A 16,267-nucleotide genomic window follows, 5' to 3' on the forward strand; every position below is an offset into this window, starting at 1 on the left:
ACGCTGACAATTTCCCACAAAAAGCCATTTTCAGCAACAAAAAAACCTTTCTGTTTGAAAGAAGTTGACCATCTCTAGCTACTAGCAAATGAAAATAGTTTTATGTTAGTGAACTTTTTCAGAATAGTGAATGAGATGGAAGTTACTTATACCAATAGATTTTTTTTCAATATGTCCTGGCTGAATATGATGTATTTGTAGACTGTCTGTTATTGTTAGTAGTTATTGTTCATAGTATTAAAATATGGTCTATTCTTATAGTATCAAGTGTGCATGATGTCTTGCAGATAAATAAAATACATGGTCATTGCTCTCAGGAGTCTACAGTTTAGGGACCTAACCCTGAAAAGACCTATGGCTGGACTTACTCTGATCAGGGCCTATGAGTTATTCCACTGACTTCAGTGGAAATATTCACAGTGCACAAAGTTAAGCCCATGCATAAGTGGCTGCATGATCAAGGCCTAAAAGTAGCATAATGTCATAATGGCTAGAGGTTGCCCCAAAACATAAGTGCCACCAAATCCTGTATTATCAGAGTCTAAATCATTCAATTTCATAACTTTCTGATGAGTATATTTTTATAGATCTACTTACATGGACCAGACATCCACCTTTGGGCCATATTTCTTATGAGCTAGGAGTTCTGGGGCAGCATAGGCTGGGCTTCCACACTGGGTGTTCAGCAGCTCCTGAGAGAGACTCTCAAACTTAATAGTATTGCTCAGTCCAAAATCTGCCAGATTCACAAAAACAGAGAGTTTGTAGTCTCCTCTGGGACTTATTTATCTTTGACATTTGGCCAAAGACAGGGAAAAAGATACAGAAATTATACACTGAAACAAGCAATGTTATGAAGGAGGCGACTAGGTATTATTCCCATTTTCCTTTACTTCTTTTTTAGCATTTATGATTCATATTGTAACGTTGTTCTTAAAATACAGTACAGCACTGATTGCTGAATGTGCTCTAAATTTGTAAATAGAATAAACATTCTGCACTTAGGGCTTGTGCACTTATACCATACATGCAACTTCCTTAAATTAGAATATTAATTTAAACCAATCTAGTGAAACTGATGCCAAAGACTATGAGCAATCTTAGTTCAGTCTAAGTGGCCTATTTCACTTTAGCTAAAGTTGATTAGTGTGATGATTCTAGGGTGAGCTGTACTTTTGATGCCCCTCCCTCCACTGTCTCCCCATGAGCGCCCTTTCAAAGCAACGGGCTTATACGTCACTCAGAGTTGATTTTCACAATTCAACCCACTCTTACAGTGGAACCCCAAGTCACACTACCCCTGTTAAACATTGTATTACCTCAGCAGGCCCAAAATGGGTTTTAGCCTGCTGTAGACTTCCCTCAAAGAATCTGGGACCTGTATAAAAGTGTAATGTTCAAGACCACATTGTTAAATAATACTTTGTTTTGATCTATCCGTAAGAACAGAACAGGGAAGAAATGGCAAGACAACGAAAGCCTAAACTTTTCTCTATTTTCTTCTTTAAACTTGACATATCTCTCAAACGGGTAGGCCCAACAAGCCTGGGCACTTCGTCACACCCATTCTCCTAGGGACCAAGTGACAGCCTGCTCCTCTTCAGACCCTCTGTTTCCCTGTGTGCTCAGAGGGGCAGTTTATAAACATTTTAAAGCTCTTTGTTTAAGAATTCCCACCTGAATCTCCCTGAGGACACAAGACAGGGTCTTACTGCTTCCCATCCACGGGATAAGCCAGACACCTGATTCCACATGTGGGGAGGTGAATTCCAAAGGAATGAACTCCTATATTGTCTGGTTGAGTACCAGCCATTGGGGCTATATACAACCATTGAGTTTGATTTCTGCAGGCCAAAGCTAACTAAGGCTTTATCTACACTAGTGACTGTACAAGTCCATGCATGTGGTTGTGCTCTAATTCCCCCGTTGTGCACATCTAAACTCCAGAAACTTGTCTGAAGGTGAGTACAGGGTGAGTAAGCTAGCACCTGCCTTGGCTGTGGTGTGGACCCAGACCCATATGCAGTGTGGATGGGGGGAAAAGGGCATGTACCAGGTCTTCAGTTTGGATCATCCTCCATCCCCATTTCCATAATGTAACGAACCCCTTTCTGCCTGACCCTTACCAATCTATAAAAGCCCCTGTCCCCCTGTTTTCACCAGCAGTACTGAGGTGCACTGACCACGTCAGAACAGTTTTCTGCTGCACTGTTTTGATTTGAAAAAGGGAACATGGATCCTGCTCCAAGAGCAGCTGCTTGGCCTGCTGACCACACCCAGTTGCTGATCAATGTGTGGTCAGAGCATACTGTCCTCCAAAACTTTGCCTGGAGTGACAGGAACATTCGCCTGTACTGGGAAATGTCATGGAGGCTGAAGAAGGTGAACACTGAGCAGACACCAGGCCCATACCGGCAAAGCACTTGAGGCTCCTGTACAGAAGGTCAAAAGATTCAAACAGTCATTCCCAGAGGGCTCGTTGTACATGCCCCTTCTACTATGAGCTGGCCCAGGTGCTGTCAAGGGCTCCCAGTACAGACCCTGAAGTGGCTTATGACCCCCGTTCCTCAACCCCTCTGGACTCATTGACAACTCAAGGAGAACTCCAAGCAGAAGCAGGAACCAGAACCCAAGGCTAGTAAGTTACAGTGGACCCCCCCACCCTGCCGAGCAACAGTCCCTCTTGCTCTGGTGCTACATTCCTGATGTTAAGCCCAGCCCCTGCTTCACTTCAACCCTTAAATAACCCTGAGCAAGACACGGCTACAAATCAATTATTTTATTGATTTCTGATGAACTACTAATGCAATTGGCAGATACTATAAAACAGATTATTAATGAACAATCATTGTGCCCCGTGTCTGTGCGTTTCTTGGACAACAATCAGGAAGTGATGGTCCTGGGGCCATGCCAACTAGAGGAAGGGAGTGGGTGGGTGGAAGGTCCTGGCTGGGAATGGGACAGGTGTAAAGAACATATAGTTGTATGTCTAAAGTTAGCAACTGTTGTCTTCTGTCCCTTGGAAGATTACACAGTTTCAGTGCTTCAACCCTTACTTTCCCAATCTTATCATCCCCTTACAAATGGGAGCCACTCAGAATGGTGGGTGGGTTGAGTCGGAGAGGGGTTAGGTCCAAGAAGAGGAAGGAAACACTTTGCTTGTCTGAGGAAGTTAGTCATAGCCATCTTTTCTCCCTTGGAAGATTACAAAATTTCCCCATTCTTGTCTCTGGTTTTGGGCCTCTCTCCACAAGGAACCATGCTGCACAAGCCAAGGGAAACAGGTGTGAGAAGGAAGTGTGGTGTGGGGTCTAGTGGTTGGATAAACACAGTGTGGTGTCCCTTTGCTGTGAAGAGGTGAGGGGCTTGTGGTGCTGATCGGAAGTGGTAGGCAAGGAAATAAAGTTGTGGTGTGTTTCTTTTCCCCCCTGTCCATTTCACCATTGCTAGGCAGACATGTGAAAGATTTTCTGGTGATGCTGGGGGTGAGATGAGGTGGGATGCATAGGCAGTGTCCGTGGTTCACATTTCTTATTGCATGGAAACTCTGTATGATAGCTGAGTATATAGTAAATTTCCAGTTGAAGTGCCTCCTAGTCCTGTAAGCATATTTCAGCAAATTTCTGGTGTAGCAGAAACTCCATCTGGGTCTTGACATTCAACCGCAGTGCAAATCTGCTTGGTCTACCTCCATAGCTGCCCAAACCCCTCCATTCAGCAGTACGTAGAGGGATGACCATCAGCAGAAACATCTCTCTGGCATAGGTTGCTGGATCTCCCCCCACAGGACTGGAAAGCCACCTCTCTTCTATTCTGATACCTTGAAAACTGCTGTGTTCTGCAAATGTTGGCCAGCCTTTAAAGAAGAAATTGCAAACTGGTAATATAGCTCCTGGAAGGAACTGCCCATCTTCCCCTCCTCCCCTTGAGACACTATGAAAATTTAAAATGTTTAAAAACATGACTCCATGTCTCTTACTATTAGTAGCCTCTGTTCCTTCCTTATGGGCTGCAAAAGTCTGAGAATTAAGGATAGTCACATTCCTGGAATGATGAAAAGTATCAAAATTGTGGCCTTCCACAGCAAAGTTTTTATGTGGGGGGATTTCTTGCCTCACTCCAAAGGAGAAAAATGTATAATGCTGCACTTGTCTTTGAATGGCAGGACCTCTGGTTCCCAAGAAGGAAACCAGTCTGCTGACCAGCAGGAGCAGCACCCCAGAGACAGCAGAGGCAGACAGAGAAGGACCTTAGAGGAGCTGCTCATTGGAGTGGACAGGAGGAATCAGGAACAACTGGAGTTTCTCAGGACATGGGAGGATCAGGTTCTTCAGCAGAAAGAGGTACTGATAACTGGTTCATGGAGCAGGAGGCACACTTTAGGAATGGGAGCACATCCATAGGGATCAGCAGCATTCCCTTATGGAGAGACTGATAGACCTGGTGGCCAAATGTGTTCAGGGTGCATCTGCTGCCATGGCCACTATACCTGTCTATGTACTGTTGCCGCCACAACCACCTCCTCCTCTGGCTACCACCCAGCGTGCTGCTCAGGCAGAGGACTCCTCCCTCCTGAGTTACTGGAAGGAGCCTGCAGGACTTCTGGGACCACACCCTCCATTGGAACTGAAAACCTCTTGCAGGGGAACCCTCCTGAGCATCCAGGAAGGGAACAAAGAGCCTGCAGGAATCTCTGAAGCCCACCAAGTGCCCAGCCTCCAAACATACACAGGAGACATCCCAGTTTGTTCCCAAGAACAATTTTCCCCACTTGTTCCCTGCTTGTCAGGGGAGGAGGAGGGCAAGGAGACAGGTGCAGAGACATTAACGTTTGCCCATTGTACATGGTTTTAGTCGCATTATGTTTTATCGGTTTCCATTTCCTTTAAAAATATTTCTATTACCCATTCTATAGTACTTTGAATCAATGTTATAATTTCCTTGACACATGTGTGGACCCCGCTTCCTAAGTATGATGAGCATACAATGTTTTCAGGTTTGAGACTGGGCCACACAATTTACAGCACATGAACTGGAAAGGTGTAACTGTCTGGTGCCATCATACTGCAAACACTTTTCTGTCCACCTCTCCCCCTCACTTTCAGATTAAGAAATATCTGAAGTCCAAAGGGTCCACAGGAAGGATGTGGAAAATGTAAGTGCTTAGAGAAAGCACTGCTAGTTGTAAAAGCAGCAGAACTCAGAACACAGAGCTGGGCTAGATAAACATCTTTATGGCTTAGGTCACAGGCTTAAAAATGAAACACAATTAAAGTAACAACACAGGCCTCTGCCACTATCCAATGATTAAATGCCCCCTCCCCCCATCTTGATCCATTTTAACACTGGGATTAATGCTCCATGACAACCGTTCTTAAAAAAAAATGTTGATAAGATCATTAAGAGATTGAGCACTCCTGATAACAGGTCTGTAAACAAGCGTGAACATTTAAGACAACAGCCTTGCACAATGACTGCATTACAGCTGGGCTGCCACCCTCCACAGCACAAACCCAGCCCTAAGGTGATAACCCAGTGGAGGTGCCTGTTATAATTGCCTGCAATGGGTGAATAGTCACAGGAATGAATGTCTAATGGCCATTAACTACAGGGGAACAAAAACCCACACAAAGCTATGAAGCCCCACTAGTATGTGCCAATGGTCCCTCCTGTTTTTTCCAGCAGCTGTACAGGGTGTGAAGCTGTCCCTTGGCACAGGCAGATGTCATCCTCTGTTTCCCTGCTGTGCCAAGATGTGTGCACATTTGGCATCCCTGATTCCCTTGCCCATTGGGAACCAGGACTAGTATGCATGTGTGTGGGATCCAGCTGCCTGTACAGAGTTTGTGAACCAGACTTGTCCTGTGCCCACTCAGGATGAAAGCACTCCCCTTTATCTTCACCAACACGGAGTGTGCAGCAGCTGATGATTATGTGAACAGTGTTGGCCACATTGGTGCTGGAGGTTTGGTGCAAGCGTCTCACACAGCTCCATAAAGGTCTGTTTCCTCATTTGGAAATTCTGAATCCCATTCCAAAACAATGTAATCCAACCACACTGTGCTGGTTCTCCTGTATCAGAAGGGATGGACAGGCCATTGGCATACCGTAGCAATACTGGCATTCACTGTATCTGTTCCATGGGAGTCAAACTGGATTGTCATTGACCCTCAAGGTCAGCCATCTTTGTCATGTTAGAAAGTTCTGCCCAAAGTCCATCTGGCATCTCGCCATTCACCCACTCCACAGAATAAACATTTGTCCTGCACTAAGGAGCAGGAGTAGAACCACATCATCATTCCGTTGATGCATGTCTTCCACCCAGTTTGGCAGGAGAGAATGGTGAGCAGGAACCACCGCTGGCAAATGCGTGAAGGGCTGGGATAGTACCAACAACATGCAGCAAAGCAGTTCCTAGAGTGTTTCCTTCTGATGCGTAGAATCCTGTGATACCTCCGATGAAATAGTAATGCTAACGTTGCTTAACAACTGCAGCAGTGTGGATGTGTGTATATGTGTGAACACAGTGTTGTATCCATGTCCAGCACAGTATATGTGGACACTCATCATGGCTATAGGGAACATGCGCAAGCATGTACAGGGTCTAGTAACCAAGTATGCACATCTAAGACTGATTTAACTGTGAGCTACTTTTTAGCTGGCAACACAATAATCACCAAACCTACAATGATATATATCTAACAGCTATAAAATAAATACAGATTTCACCCACGTTCTTTACAATTAGGAACAAGTTTAACTAAAGCTAAATAAGCCATGCTTAAAGTTTAAATAAGAGTCCACATAGCGTTTTGGAATTTTATCTCAGTAAAAGCCAAGTCAAGCTATGCTAGTGTAAGGATATCTCTATGCTACAGAGACTATACTGTCATAGCTATGTTGCCACAGCTTTTTTGGCATAACCCTGTAGCATAGAACAACCTACACCAATGGAAGGGGTTTTTCCATTGAAACACCACCTCCCTGAATGATGGTAGCTAAATTGATGGAAACATTCTTCTGTTGACATAGCGGCAGCTACACCGGGGGATAGGTTGGCATAGCTGTTTCAGTTAGGGGAGTGTTTTTTTAATACCCTGACTGACATAGCTATGTTGATCTAACTTTTAAGTGTAGACTGTGCCTAACTTGAATAAGTAATCCCTCAGGTGTAGCTCTGTAAGATGCTGAAGTCACTGGGAGATGAAGACACTCAGAGCCCTGTTAGGTCAGGTTTATAAGAAGCTATTACTAAAGCAGTGTTTCCCAAAGTGCAGGGTTGTACCCCATTGGTACAGTGATTGGTGGGACTTGAATGTAGGCCTACAAGGCTACCAGGCAACCAACATCCCCACAACACCACCTGGCAGCAACTATAGCCTGCTTACACTCGGTGACCCACAATGCACAGAGGTTTAATACCACTGTAGTAGTAGTATTTTATGTTTGTATTTTTTAAAAACCAAACCAAACCAAACCAAGTTATTTTAAACCTACAAAACAAGAGTTTTACAAACCAGGAGTGTTGATTTAGGTCCTTAAAACTCATATATTTACACAATATATTTACACACAGCTGTACATAGCTTACATTTGTATACATTTGGGGGCAGTTAAGTTCCAATAGAAACCCCTTGTGTTCTTTTAGTGAACTTGACTAAATTGTTCATAGTCAGATGATTTAAATCAGATTGTCTCTTTGCCTGGCTTATTTTCAGACATTCCTTTGGAAAAGGGCCCATTTTCCCTTCAGAATGGCTGCAAAGAAATCAAGAATTCTCTTTCTATAACACTTTTTCTTTTGAACATTTTTACAACGTTCAACTGCTTAATTCCCTCCAGCCTCTCCAGAGTTAACTTCTCACTCTCTTTCCTTAAATCACTTGCTTATTTTCCAAAATGACAACTCCATCAGCCCAGATATCACCATTCCAAGTATTGTCCCAGGGATCTGAATTCCCCATGCCTGTACTTACTCCTTTCCTTACTCCTGCCACTAAGGGCTGCCAACTTGTTTTCCAATCTCTTTATCTATTGCCTGCCTGTTTGTCTGGGCCTGATCCTGCTTTCCTCGCTGTTGCCATACTGGCAGCATTTTAGAAAATAATTGTCCCATTGCTAATGTTGATAAAGATGCAGTGATGGACTTTCCCAATTCTTGTATTTTAGCTGTGGTGTGGACATAGGCTAATGCTTGTTCAGTCCATGGGCTGTGCCCAAACTTTTGCAAAATTTTCTTAAAAGGAGTAGTTTCCTGGATGAATGGTAATTTTTTCTGCTCTTCTTGAGCTTTGTCCCTAGGGGACTCTTTTCACTTGAACATATTTTCCTTATGAATCTCGTTTACCTTTATAACTTTTCCGTGCCAATGCTTGTGCTGGGACTTACATAACAACAACAAAAAAAGTCTGTACCCACTAAAACCTCTGACTGACAGAGCAGGACGGGGGAATGCTAATCCCCCTACATTTTGGGCTCGATCCTTCTACGACCGAGAGTATATTCACCTATGCAATTTCCCCCCTGACAGACGGATTGGAGCGAGGACTCTAATCCTCTCCCTTGGGCCTGGTACCTCTATGACTGGGGGTGTATATACCTAGACCGTTTGTACAAACAGTTTACATATATATTTATCTGTATAGTTTTCCCCGACAGATTGGTAGGAGCATCGAGGACTCTAATCCTCCCCCTATTGTTTGGTATCTCGATGACCGGGGGTGTGCACACCTGAATGATGGATCACTTTATATGTATGGTATACCTTTTAGCAGTATTTAGCAGTATTTTCAACAATCATGGTGCATGTCTTCCCCCTTTCGCAATTCTCCACCAAAAATGTTATGCTTATAAGAAGCACAAGGGATGTTTTTCAGGAGAAAAGGCAATACGCCTCATTTATTGGAAATACAATAATTAGCATATGCATTCACACACACACACACACACACACACACACACAGAGTCCCGACAGTCGATGTTTTAGTTACCAGTTCAAAGTCCGGATCAGTCTAGTGGCCAGCTAGGTTGATCATGGGTAGGTAGGAGCCGGGTTCTGTTGGTCGCGACATGATGCTCTGGAGAAGTCTTGGCAGGATGAACCCAAAGTTTTATGGCAAGACACCCTGTTTATATAGTGATTTTCCTTCATTGGGAGCAATGAGTTTTGCACCGTCATACTGTAATCAATTGTTGTTTGACGAGTGCTTGTTTTCTAAAATTTGTTTTTAATTTTTAATTTTGTTTTTTATTACGTTTTTTGGGGAGTTATCCCATACTGGTTTTGATCACATCTTTAGAGTTGTCAATCTGCCCTACTCTGACATCTCAATAGAGGCGTGTTGCAATCTCCTGGTCCCCTTCCATCTGTCCTCCTTTCTGCTTTCAGAAAGGGTGGCTGGCAGGATATGATCAAATCATACATCAATACATTTAATACATGCTACACAAGATTTTTTATCCTTCTTTCTGAATTATACAAAATACAAACATAAAATCCTCCTACTACACCACAGGGTGTTCGGCCTTGAGTGATCTGACTGATAGTGGTCTTAGTGATCCCTAAATGGCTCCTTGTCCTTATATACACCCATGAGAGAATACCAGGAAATGTCCAGGCCACAATGTGGATCCCTAGCTAGCTTTCACGACTGCCTGCCTCTCTGGACTTGAATGCCTGGTACTGATCGCGACTCGGACTTGGATTCTGACTCCCAAATGTCCTTTGGAACTCCAGCAAGGACCCTGATCCCTGGTATGGACCCTCAGCCTGATACCTGACTCTGTCTCTAGCTTTGCCTCTTGGCTTAACTCCTGATTCTGGCTTGTCTCTTGACCCTGATACTGGCTCTGACCCCTGACTTCAGTTCAGGAATCCAAAGCTCCTGCCACTAATCTTTCCTACCTTCACTCAGGATTCTGAAAATTGGGGTGTTTGTGAAGATCTTGCCAAGAGGGGTCTGTCAGTTGTCCAGAGTTTTGACTTTTGCTTTTTTAAAAAAGTAAATCTCTAGCTGTTATATATGCAAAGAAAATCTTGACAATGTGGCCCAAGTGTAACTGATGAAGCAATATCTTAATGAGCCCAAGTTCTTAATGAGCCTGAAACAATAGCTCTGAGTATTAACTGTCCCAGTCATTTCAATGGGTGCTGGCTCAGGTCAAAGGATGACACATTAAATGTCTTGTATAATGACAGGTTTCAGAGTAGTAGCCGTGTTAGTCTGTATCCGCAAAAAGAATAGGAGTACTTGTGACACCTTAGAGACTAACAAAAAAGCTTATGCTACAATAAATTTGTTAGTCTCTAAGGTGCCACAAGTACTCCTATTCTTTTTACATTAAATGTCAGCATTATTATCTATTGCGCTGCTTATCAAAGCACATAAGAAAGGAGTGGAAGTGTTGTATTGTGAAGAGCTATGTAAGCATTTCCCCAAATGTGTAGGAGGGAAAGAGGGTTGTGAAGGACTAGCTGGAGGTGGGAAAGGTGTGCCTGTTTGGTTTCCTTTTCCTGATGGAAGCGAAGCTTTCAAAAGTTTAGGAAACCTGTGCTATGCACAGGCAAGTTTGTGTGCAGAATTCTGTGAGGTTTCTGTAAAATATATAAATGCCTTTCTGAGCCGTGTTAACTGCTTGGTGCAAATTCCCCCAATTTAACAGTAGTTTGCCTCACCCTTTAGCACTCTAGCAAAGCTTCCATTACTCATAGAAACAGTTTTCTTTTCAAAATGTTTAATGATAAGGGGTCCAATTGAGGGCATTAGTCCACAGAAGCCTATGGAGTTGTATGTGTTTAGTCTAAAGTTTATTTGCTTGTGTCTATAATTCACCTCTGCTTTTACACACAAGAGATCTATAATTCTTAAATTGTTTCTTGCCCCTACAACACACAACAAAAGAAAACTGAATCCTATGCAAAATACTCTTCTTTCCATATTTTAAAAATAAATGGAATAAATGCACAAATACACTGTAAAGGCACACTTGGGCAAAGACTGTTCCATTTACATCCTATACATTTGTTAAATAATCACTAACTCATCCACAAAATTTGTAGTTTAATCAATGGTTGATAGTCATAGAAAGCTACGTGAACTATCAAGTCCAGTAACAGGAATCAACCTTCTATGTTCTTTTATGGATGATATGCACCTACCAACAATTTTGATGTTGTTGTTTTCATCCAGAAGAAAATTCTCAATTTTCAGGTCCCTAAGCAAATCAAGACAGAAAGCAAACTTTAAGATGTATATTGAAACTTAACATTCATATTCTAATTCTTAGCAGACTTTTTTAACAAAAGTTTCATTACAATAAAGATAGTACCACATAGCTCAGAATGTACAATTATAACAGGGTCCTGCAGTTTTCAGTTAGTGGAATGGAAACTTTCATTAAATTACTGAATATTTTTAATGAATACTCATTTTAGAAATCATCCATTCTGTTAATATCTTTGGGTTAAGTCAATACCATTTCATTATTATTTTGCATACTATAGTGGTACACTATTTATTAAGTGGCTGCATAGTAATTCTTCAGTGCTTCAAAACTTCAAGGAAAATATCTAAAATATAGCTATTGATTTTCCTGTTGCATTACTTCAGTTTCAAGACAAAGGCAAGTATTTTTAGTTTTGTCTTTTTTATCTTTGCAAAGATATACTTTGAATATAAAGCACGCAGATTTGCACTTCGAGTTTATGGAGAACTGAGTGTATTTTCTCTGTTGCATTAAAGAGGTGATTATATTGCAGTTGCTTTCAATGTGAGTAATTTAATTGTGTTCAGGCAGTGTAAAAGAAAGGAGGTAAATTGAGAAGTGAAATCTGCCTTGCGTATGAAGGAGAACAGTCGGGTCAAAGAAGGACAGAGAATAGGGACACTGTAGATGGAACCGTCCTTGCAATGGTGTTCACGGAGACAGGATCAGCAAAAATCAACTCCTTATAGCAAACAGTGATGACTAGGTCAAAATTATAGGGGAGATACAGGGGCGGCTCTAGAAAATAGGCTGCCCCAGGCAGCGCGGTGTGCTGCGCCGCCCTTCCTCGGTCCCGCGGCGGGTCCCCTCTTCCCGCGGCTCCGGTTGAGCTCCCGCGGCAGGTCCACCGGAGCCGCGGGACGAGCGCCCCCTCCGCAGTCATGCCTGCGGCAGGTCCGGTCGTCCGCCCCCTAGATTTGGCCGCCCTAGGCAACAGCCCTAGGCAACAGCTTGGTTTGCTGGTGCCTAGAGCCGCCCCTGGGGAGATACTATAAATTGGCTTAGCTGAACACGTCTTTATTATGGGAATATTTGATATCCTGACAAAAAAACTAAGAACTATAACCTGGCTTCTGCTTTGATGGTGTCAAATGGCTAGAAAGTTTCCCCGAAAGGGCAGCTGAGGCTTTTCACTAGCACAGGGGAATCCTCAGCTGGTATAATCTTGATATTGGGAGCATGTCCAGAGCCTCTTATGTTCCTATGATCCCTGCTGGCATAACAGACCTTTGGACACCATTGTAAGCTGGTGTATTTTAGAGCAATACTAGGGCTGTTTTAAAGTACACTGGGGTCAGGGATGGCAGAAGTGGGATGGAGAACAAGCAGCTCCTTTGAAACTCCTCCCCTCAGTTGCAACCAGCACTTACTGGAGGCAGCTAAGGACTCATTCAGCCCTATAGCCCTATCTTGCAGAGCTTAAAATGTAAGGTGAGACAAGACGAAAGGAGGGATGGAGACTGTGAGGAGGGTATGGGGAAGAGTGGTGAATTAACAATCAAAATAATCAAAATAGGGAAAAGGATTCCTGATGACCAATATTCCTTATTTTAATACTAGAAGTGGTCAAGAAATGGACCAGTGTTTAGTTAAATATACCACAAACTCAATAGAAAATGTTATTTGTTCCAAGGTATATTACAGAGTTAAGTCAAGTGTGTCCTAGTGCCATTCCTAGGCAAAACCATTGATAGCCAAGCTCCAACATGTGACGTGCTAATGTCATGGCTACTTTGCAGTCAAGCTTCAAACCAGGATATAGCATGGAGGTGGCCTTAGGAGCACTAAAAGATGACCTTGTAGCAATAGGATGAAAAGTTTGTGCTAATTGACGAATTTTCTGTTTTGTCATTAACAATTTGTATATAAGTATATCCTGAAGTGAGCTCATATTCGGTGGAACCGATTCAAGCTGCGGAGTTGCAACCCAGATTGGTATGTATTGCCTTTCTGTACCGTGCAGCTTTATCTTTGATTAATTAACATCTTCTATTAAAAATAAGCTGCACTATTTGAGTTCTCAAGCAATAATCTAAATCGAACCCATCTAACTCTGTGTTGGTGGGCACTAAAGAAAAACCCTAAAATAGATTAGCTAGGAACCCACAAAGGCAGTGAGGTCAGACTGGGATAGTCAGTGAGGCTTCAGTTAGGACACATTGCTGCTTATAATACCTAAGCCATGATTTTATTTCATAATTTTGTTCAGTTAATTCTTTATTTTTGTGAGTAAAAAGATTAGTACAAAGCAACTGATACAGGCAGATATTTACTGTTGGATTACAAGAAAGCAGAACACACCACGCAAAGCACTTGTAAGAGAGTTAATGTGCTACCTGCTAGATGAATATTTAATGCTGTTTGATGGCTATTGTTAAGTTACTATAAGTTTGATTAAGTGCGAGGGTGGCTAGAGCTTTATATGTGGATGTCTTTATTGTTGTTTAAAGCTATAATAAATTACAAATTATTTACAGAAATACAGAAAATGTGAAAGATCACTGTGCAAGGGAGTTAGGAGGCATAATGCACCCTCTTAGTCCATTGTGCCCTCCTCACACCCCATGATTCACAGCCTGGGGTAGGAGAGCAGCCTCCATAGAGTGGCTACTCCTCCATGAAAGTGGATGCACATATGTAAGCCTTGACTTTGATTCCACAACTCACCAATGAGCTCTGCCAGGCCAGCATGGAAAAGTAAACAATCTGTCACTGGTCTAGAGCAATGGTCCACTGCTTGCTCTCTGGAGCAAGTGGGGAACAAGAAAATTAATTGTGACTCTGAGTCGCAATTTGTTCCCTGGTCTGCCCTGCGGACAACACAATAATCTACTGCCCCTTACTCAGGTCAGATTAAGTCACAATGGATCTCATCACAACTAAACCAGTATTTAAAGTAACAAATATATTGAATTATTTTTATTTGGTGTGATAACACTTTGACCCAAATTAATTCCAAAATAACCAAAATAACCAAACTTCCAGGTTAGTTCCCTAACCTACATTATGAAATTTGTCCTCTACCCTGGCCCTGGATTTCTCCACTCATCATAAAGACCATAAACATCATAAACACTTTATTAGAAAGGATTGAAAAGTGGAGGCAGGGGTTGTTTGAAAATATTGAGATGAAAAATTGAAAAATGTTGATCTCTGGAGTTGACATTATCATTATCATTAGGGCAGGTGAAATAAATAATTTCCATAAAGAAAAATGCTACCCATTCTGGAATTACTGATTTTGTCACTTTTATTTGAAAGGGGTGAAATAACCCTACCTGTGGACAATCCCATGGCGATGCAGATGTTCAACTGCAGACATGATCTGCCTGGTATAGTCCCTTACTTCCCTTTCTTCCAGTTTCTTTTTGTCACAGATTCTGTCCATGAGGTCTCCACCTAGGCATAGTTCCATCACCATGTAATAGAAGTTTTCAGTCTCCAGTGTCTCATATAGCTGAACAATATTAGGATGCTTAATCATCTGGTGTATCCGGGGCTCCCGCTTCATATTTTTTAAAACGTAGGAATCCTGCTTGGCTTTTTTCTTGTCAATGACTTTTATGGCTACCTAAATTATAGAATATATGCAAATTGGCAATACCCATTTCAGCTTTGAGCAACACAGATCTATTTTCAAAATGCTTGGGGAATAAGTTTATTTTAGCGAACTCCTGATTATTTAGATTGATCTTGACAATTTGATGGTGCAGAGAGGATGCATTTCCAGAGTGAAGCATAAGCTTCCTGTCTCCCTCAAGGGTCAAAAGCTGCCATCTGATATCCACATCATATCTATATCTGTATCTCTGTATAGCCCACTGATTGCAGTAGGTAAGGTGCGCGTGGAAAGCACACCTAAAGACAAAAAATAAATATGTTCCTTTAAATGATCTGTATACTGGAAGGTGGCCAATGTGTTCTTTTTCTAACATGCTCCCTTAGGCCCTGATCCAAAACCCACCAAAGGCAAAGGAAAGACTCCATTTGGCATTAGTGGCCTTTCATCAGGCTCTTTAGAATAAACAGAATAAAACTACATGTCATAAATAAAGAAATATCATATGTTGTTTAGAGCCATTTGAAAAATAAAGTTGACAACAAATACAAATTTCATAGTACATCATACAGCTCCATAAAGAAGACGTGTGACACATATTTTTGTATTTTAGCTGGGGAAAATATATATTAGCTAACTACATCCTGTCATCTAAGATATTGCTGTTGCAGTGGGTAGTTTCTCTATAAGCATTTCTCCCTAGCTTTAAGTATCAGATACAGGATACTGACTCAGGGAGGCTTATTGGAGAAAATAAATTTGAGGTTGTAATTATCTTTTTCCTCTTTCAACAGATGATGGCTTTGCTGTCAGAACTAGCTCAATGTCCAGTTACATCTACATGAAAACAATGATACAAATTTACATTCACGTGTATGACTGGCTTTTAAGTGAACAGTAAACTCCATTTCTGAAGCCAGACAGGTTCAGTTTTAAGGCTTAAGGTGGTAGTTCACTGAATGACTGGTTTGTGGGATTAAAAACAATCGTCTGAATTCCTCCCACATACAATGCAGTGAGATTAGTGGCAATTATTAGTTAAACTTACTCCATTATGCGTTTACCTTCTCCCCCGTGGGGATGTGTAGTCCCTCCATCACCTTGGCAAAGGAGCCTTTGTTGATCATTTTGCCCACCAGGTAAGTCCCAACTTGTTTGGTGTGAGGGAAATTCTTTCCAGGCTCTCGGGGCATCTTGCTAAAACAAGAAGGTATCAGCACATCCCTGTTGTTTTTCTCGAATTCTGGTAATGTCCCATCCAGGTTGCTGGTATCTGTTGTTATGCCATCCAAAGTCGCTTTGATTGCTGCAGGCATCCTTGGGAGGGTCAGATTTACTGACCCCACTCTCTAAACAGTGCTGCTTTCCAGGTGTAGCCTGTGATCAATAACAAAGATGAGCATTACATCTGTACATCTCGGGATGCAAGCACCATCCCATTGA

General features: G+C 42.2%; 1 protein-coding gene across 1 annotated transcript in view; it reads right to left on the bottom strand.

The window, feature by feature from the left end:
• Positions 1–16,140, bottom strand: part of LOC120401161 (hormonally up-regulated neu tumor-associated kinase homolog A-like) — a 44,365-nt gene extending 28,225 nt beyond the window's left edge. Inside the window, exons 1-4 of the mRNA XM_039530822.1 lie at positions 15,889–16,140; positions 14,544–14,836; positions 11,159–11,214; positions 598–736 (exon numbers count right to left, since the gene is read on the bottom strand). Coding sequence (XP_039386756.1) covers positions 598–736; positions 11,159–11,214; positions 14,544–14,836; positions 15,889–16,140 — 740 coding nt within the window. The remainder of the gene's footprint in view (positions 1–597; positions 737–11,158; positions 11,215–14,543; positions 14,837–15,888) is intronic.
• Positions 16,141–16,267: the final 127 nt, after the last annotated feature.

This window comes from Mauremys reevesii, linkage group 3 (assembly GCF_016161935.1).
Source record: "Mauremys reevesii isolate NIE-2019 linkage group 3, ASM1616193v1, whole genome shotgun sequence".
In the NCBI taxonomy this organism is placed as follows: Eukaryota; Metazoa; Chordata; order Testudines; family Geoemydidae; genus Mauremys; species Mauremys reevesii.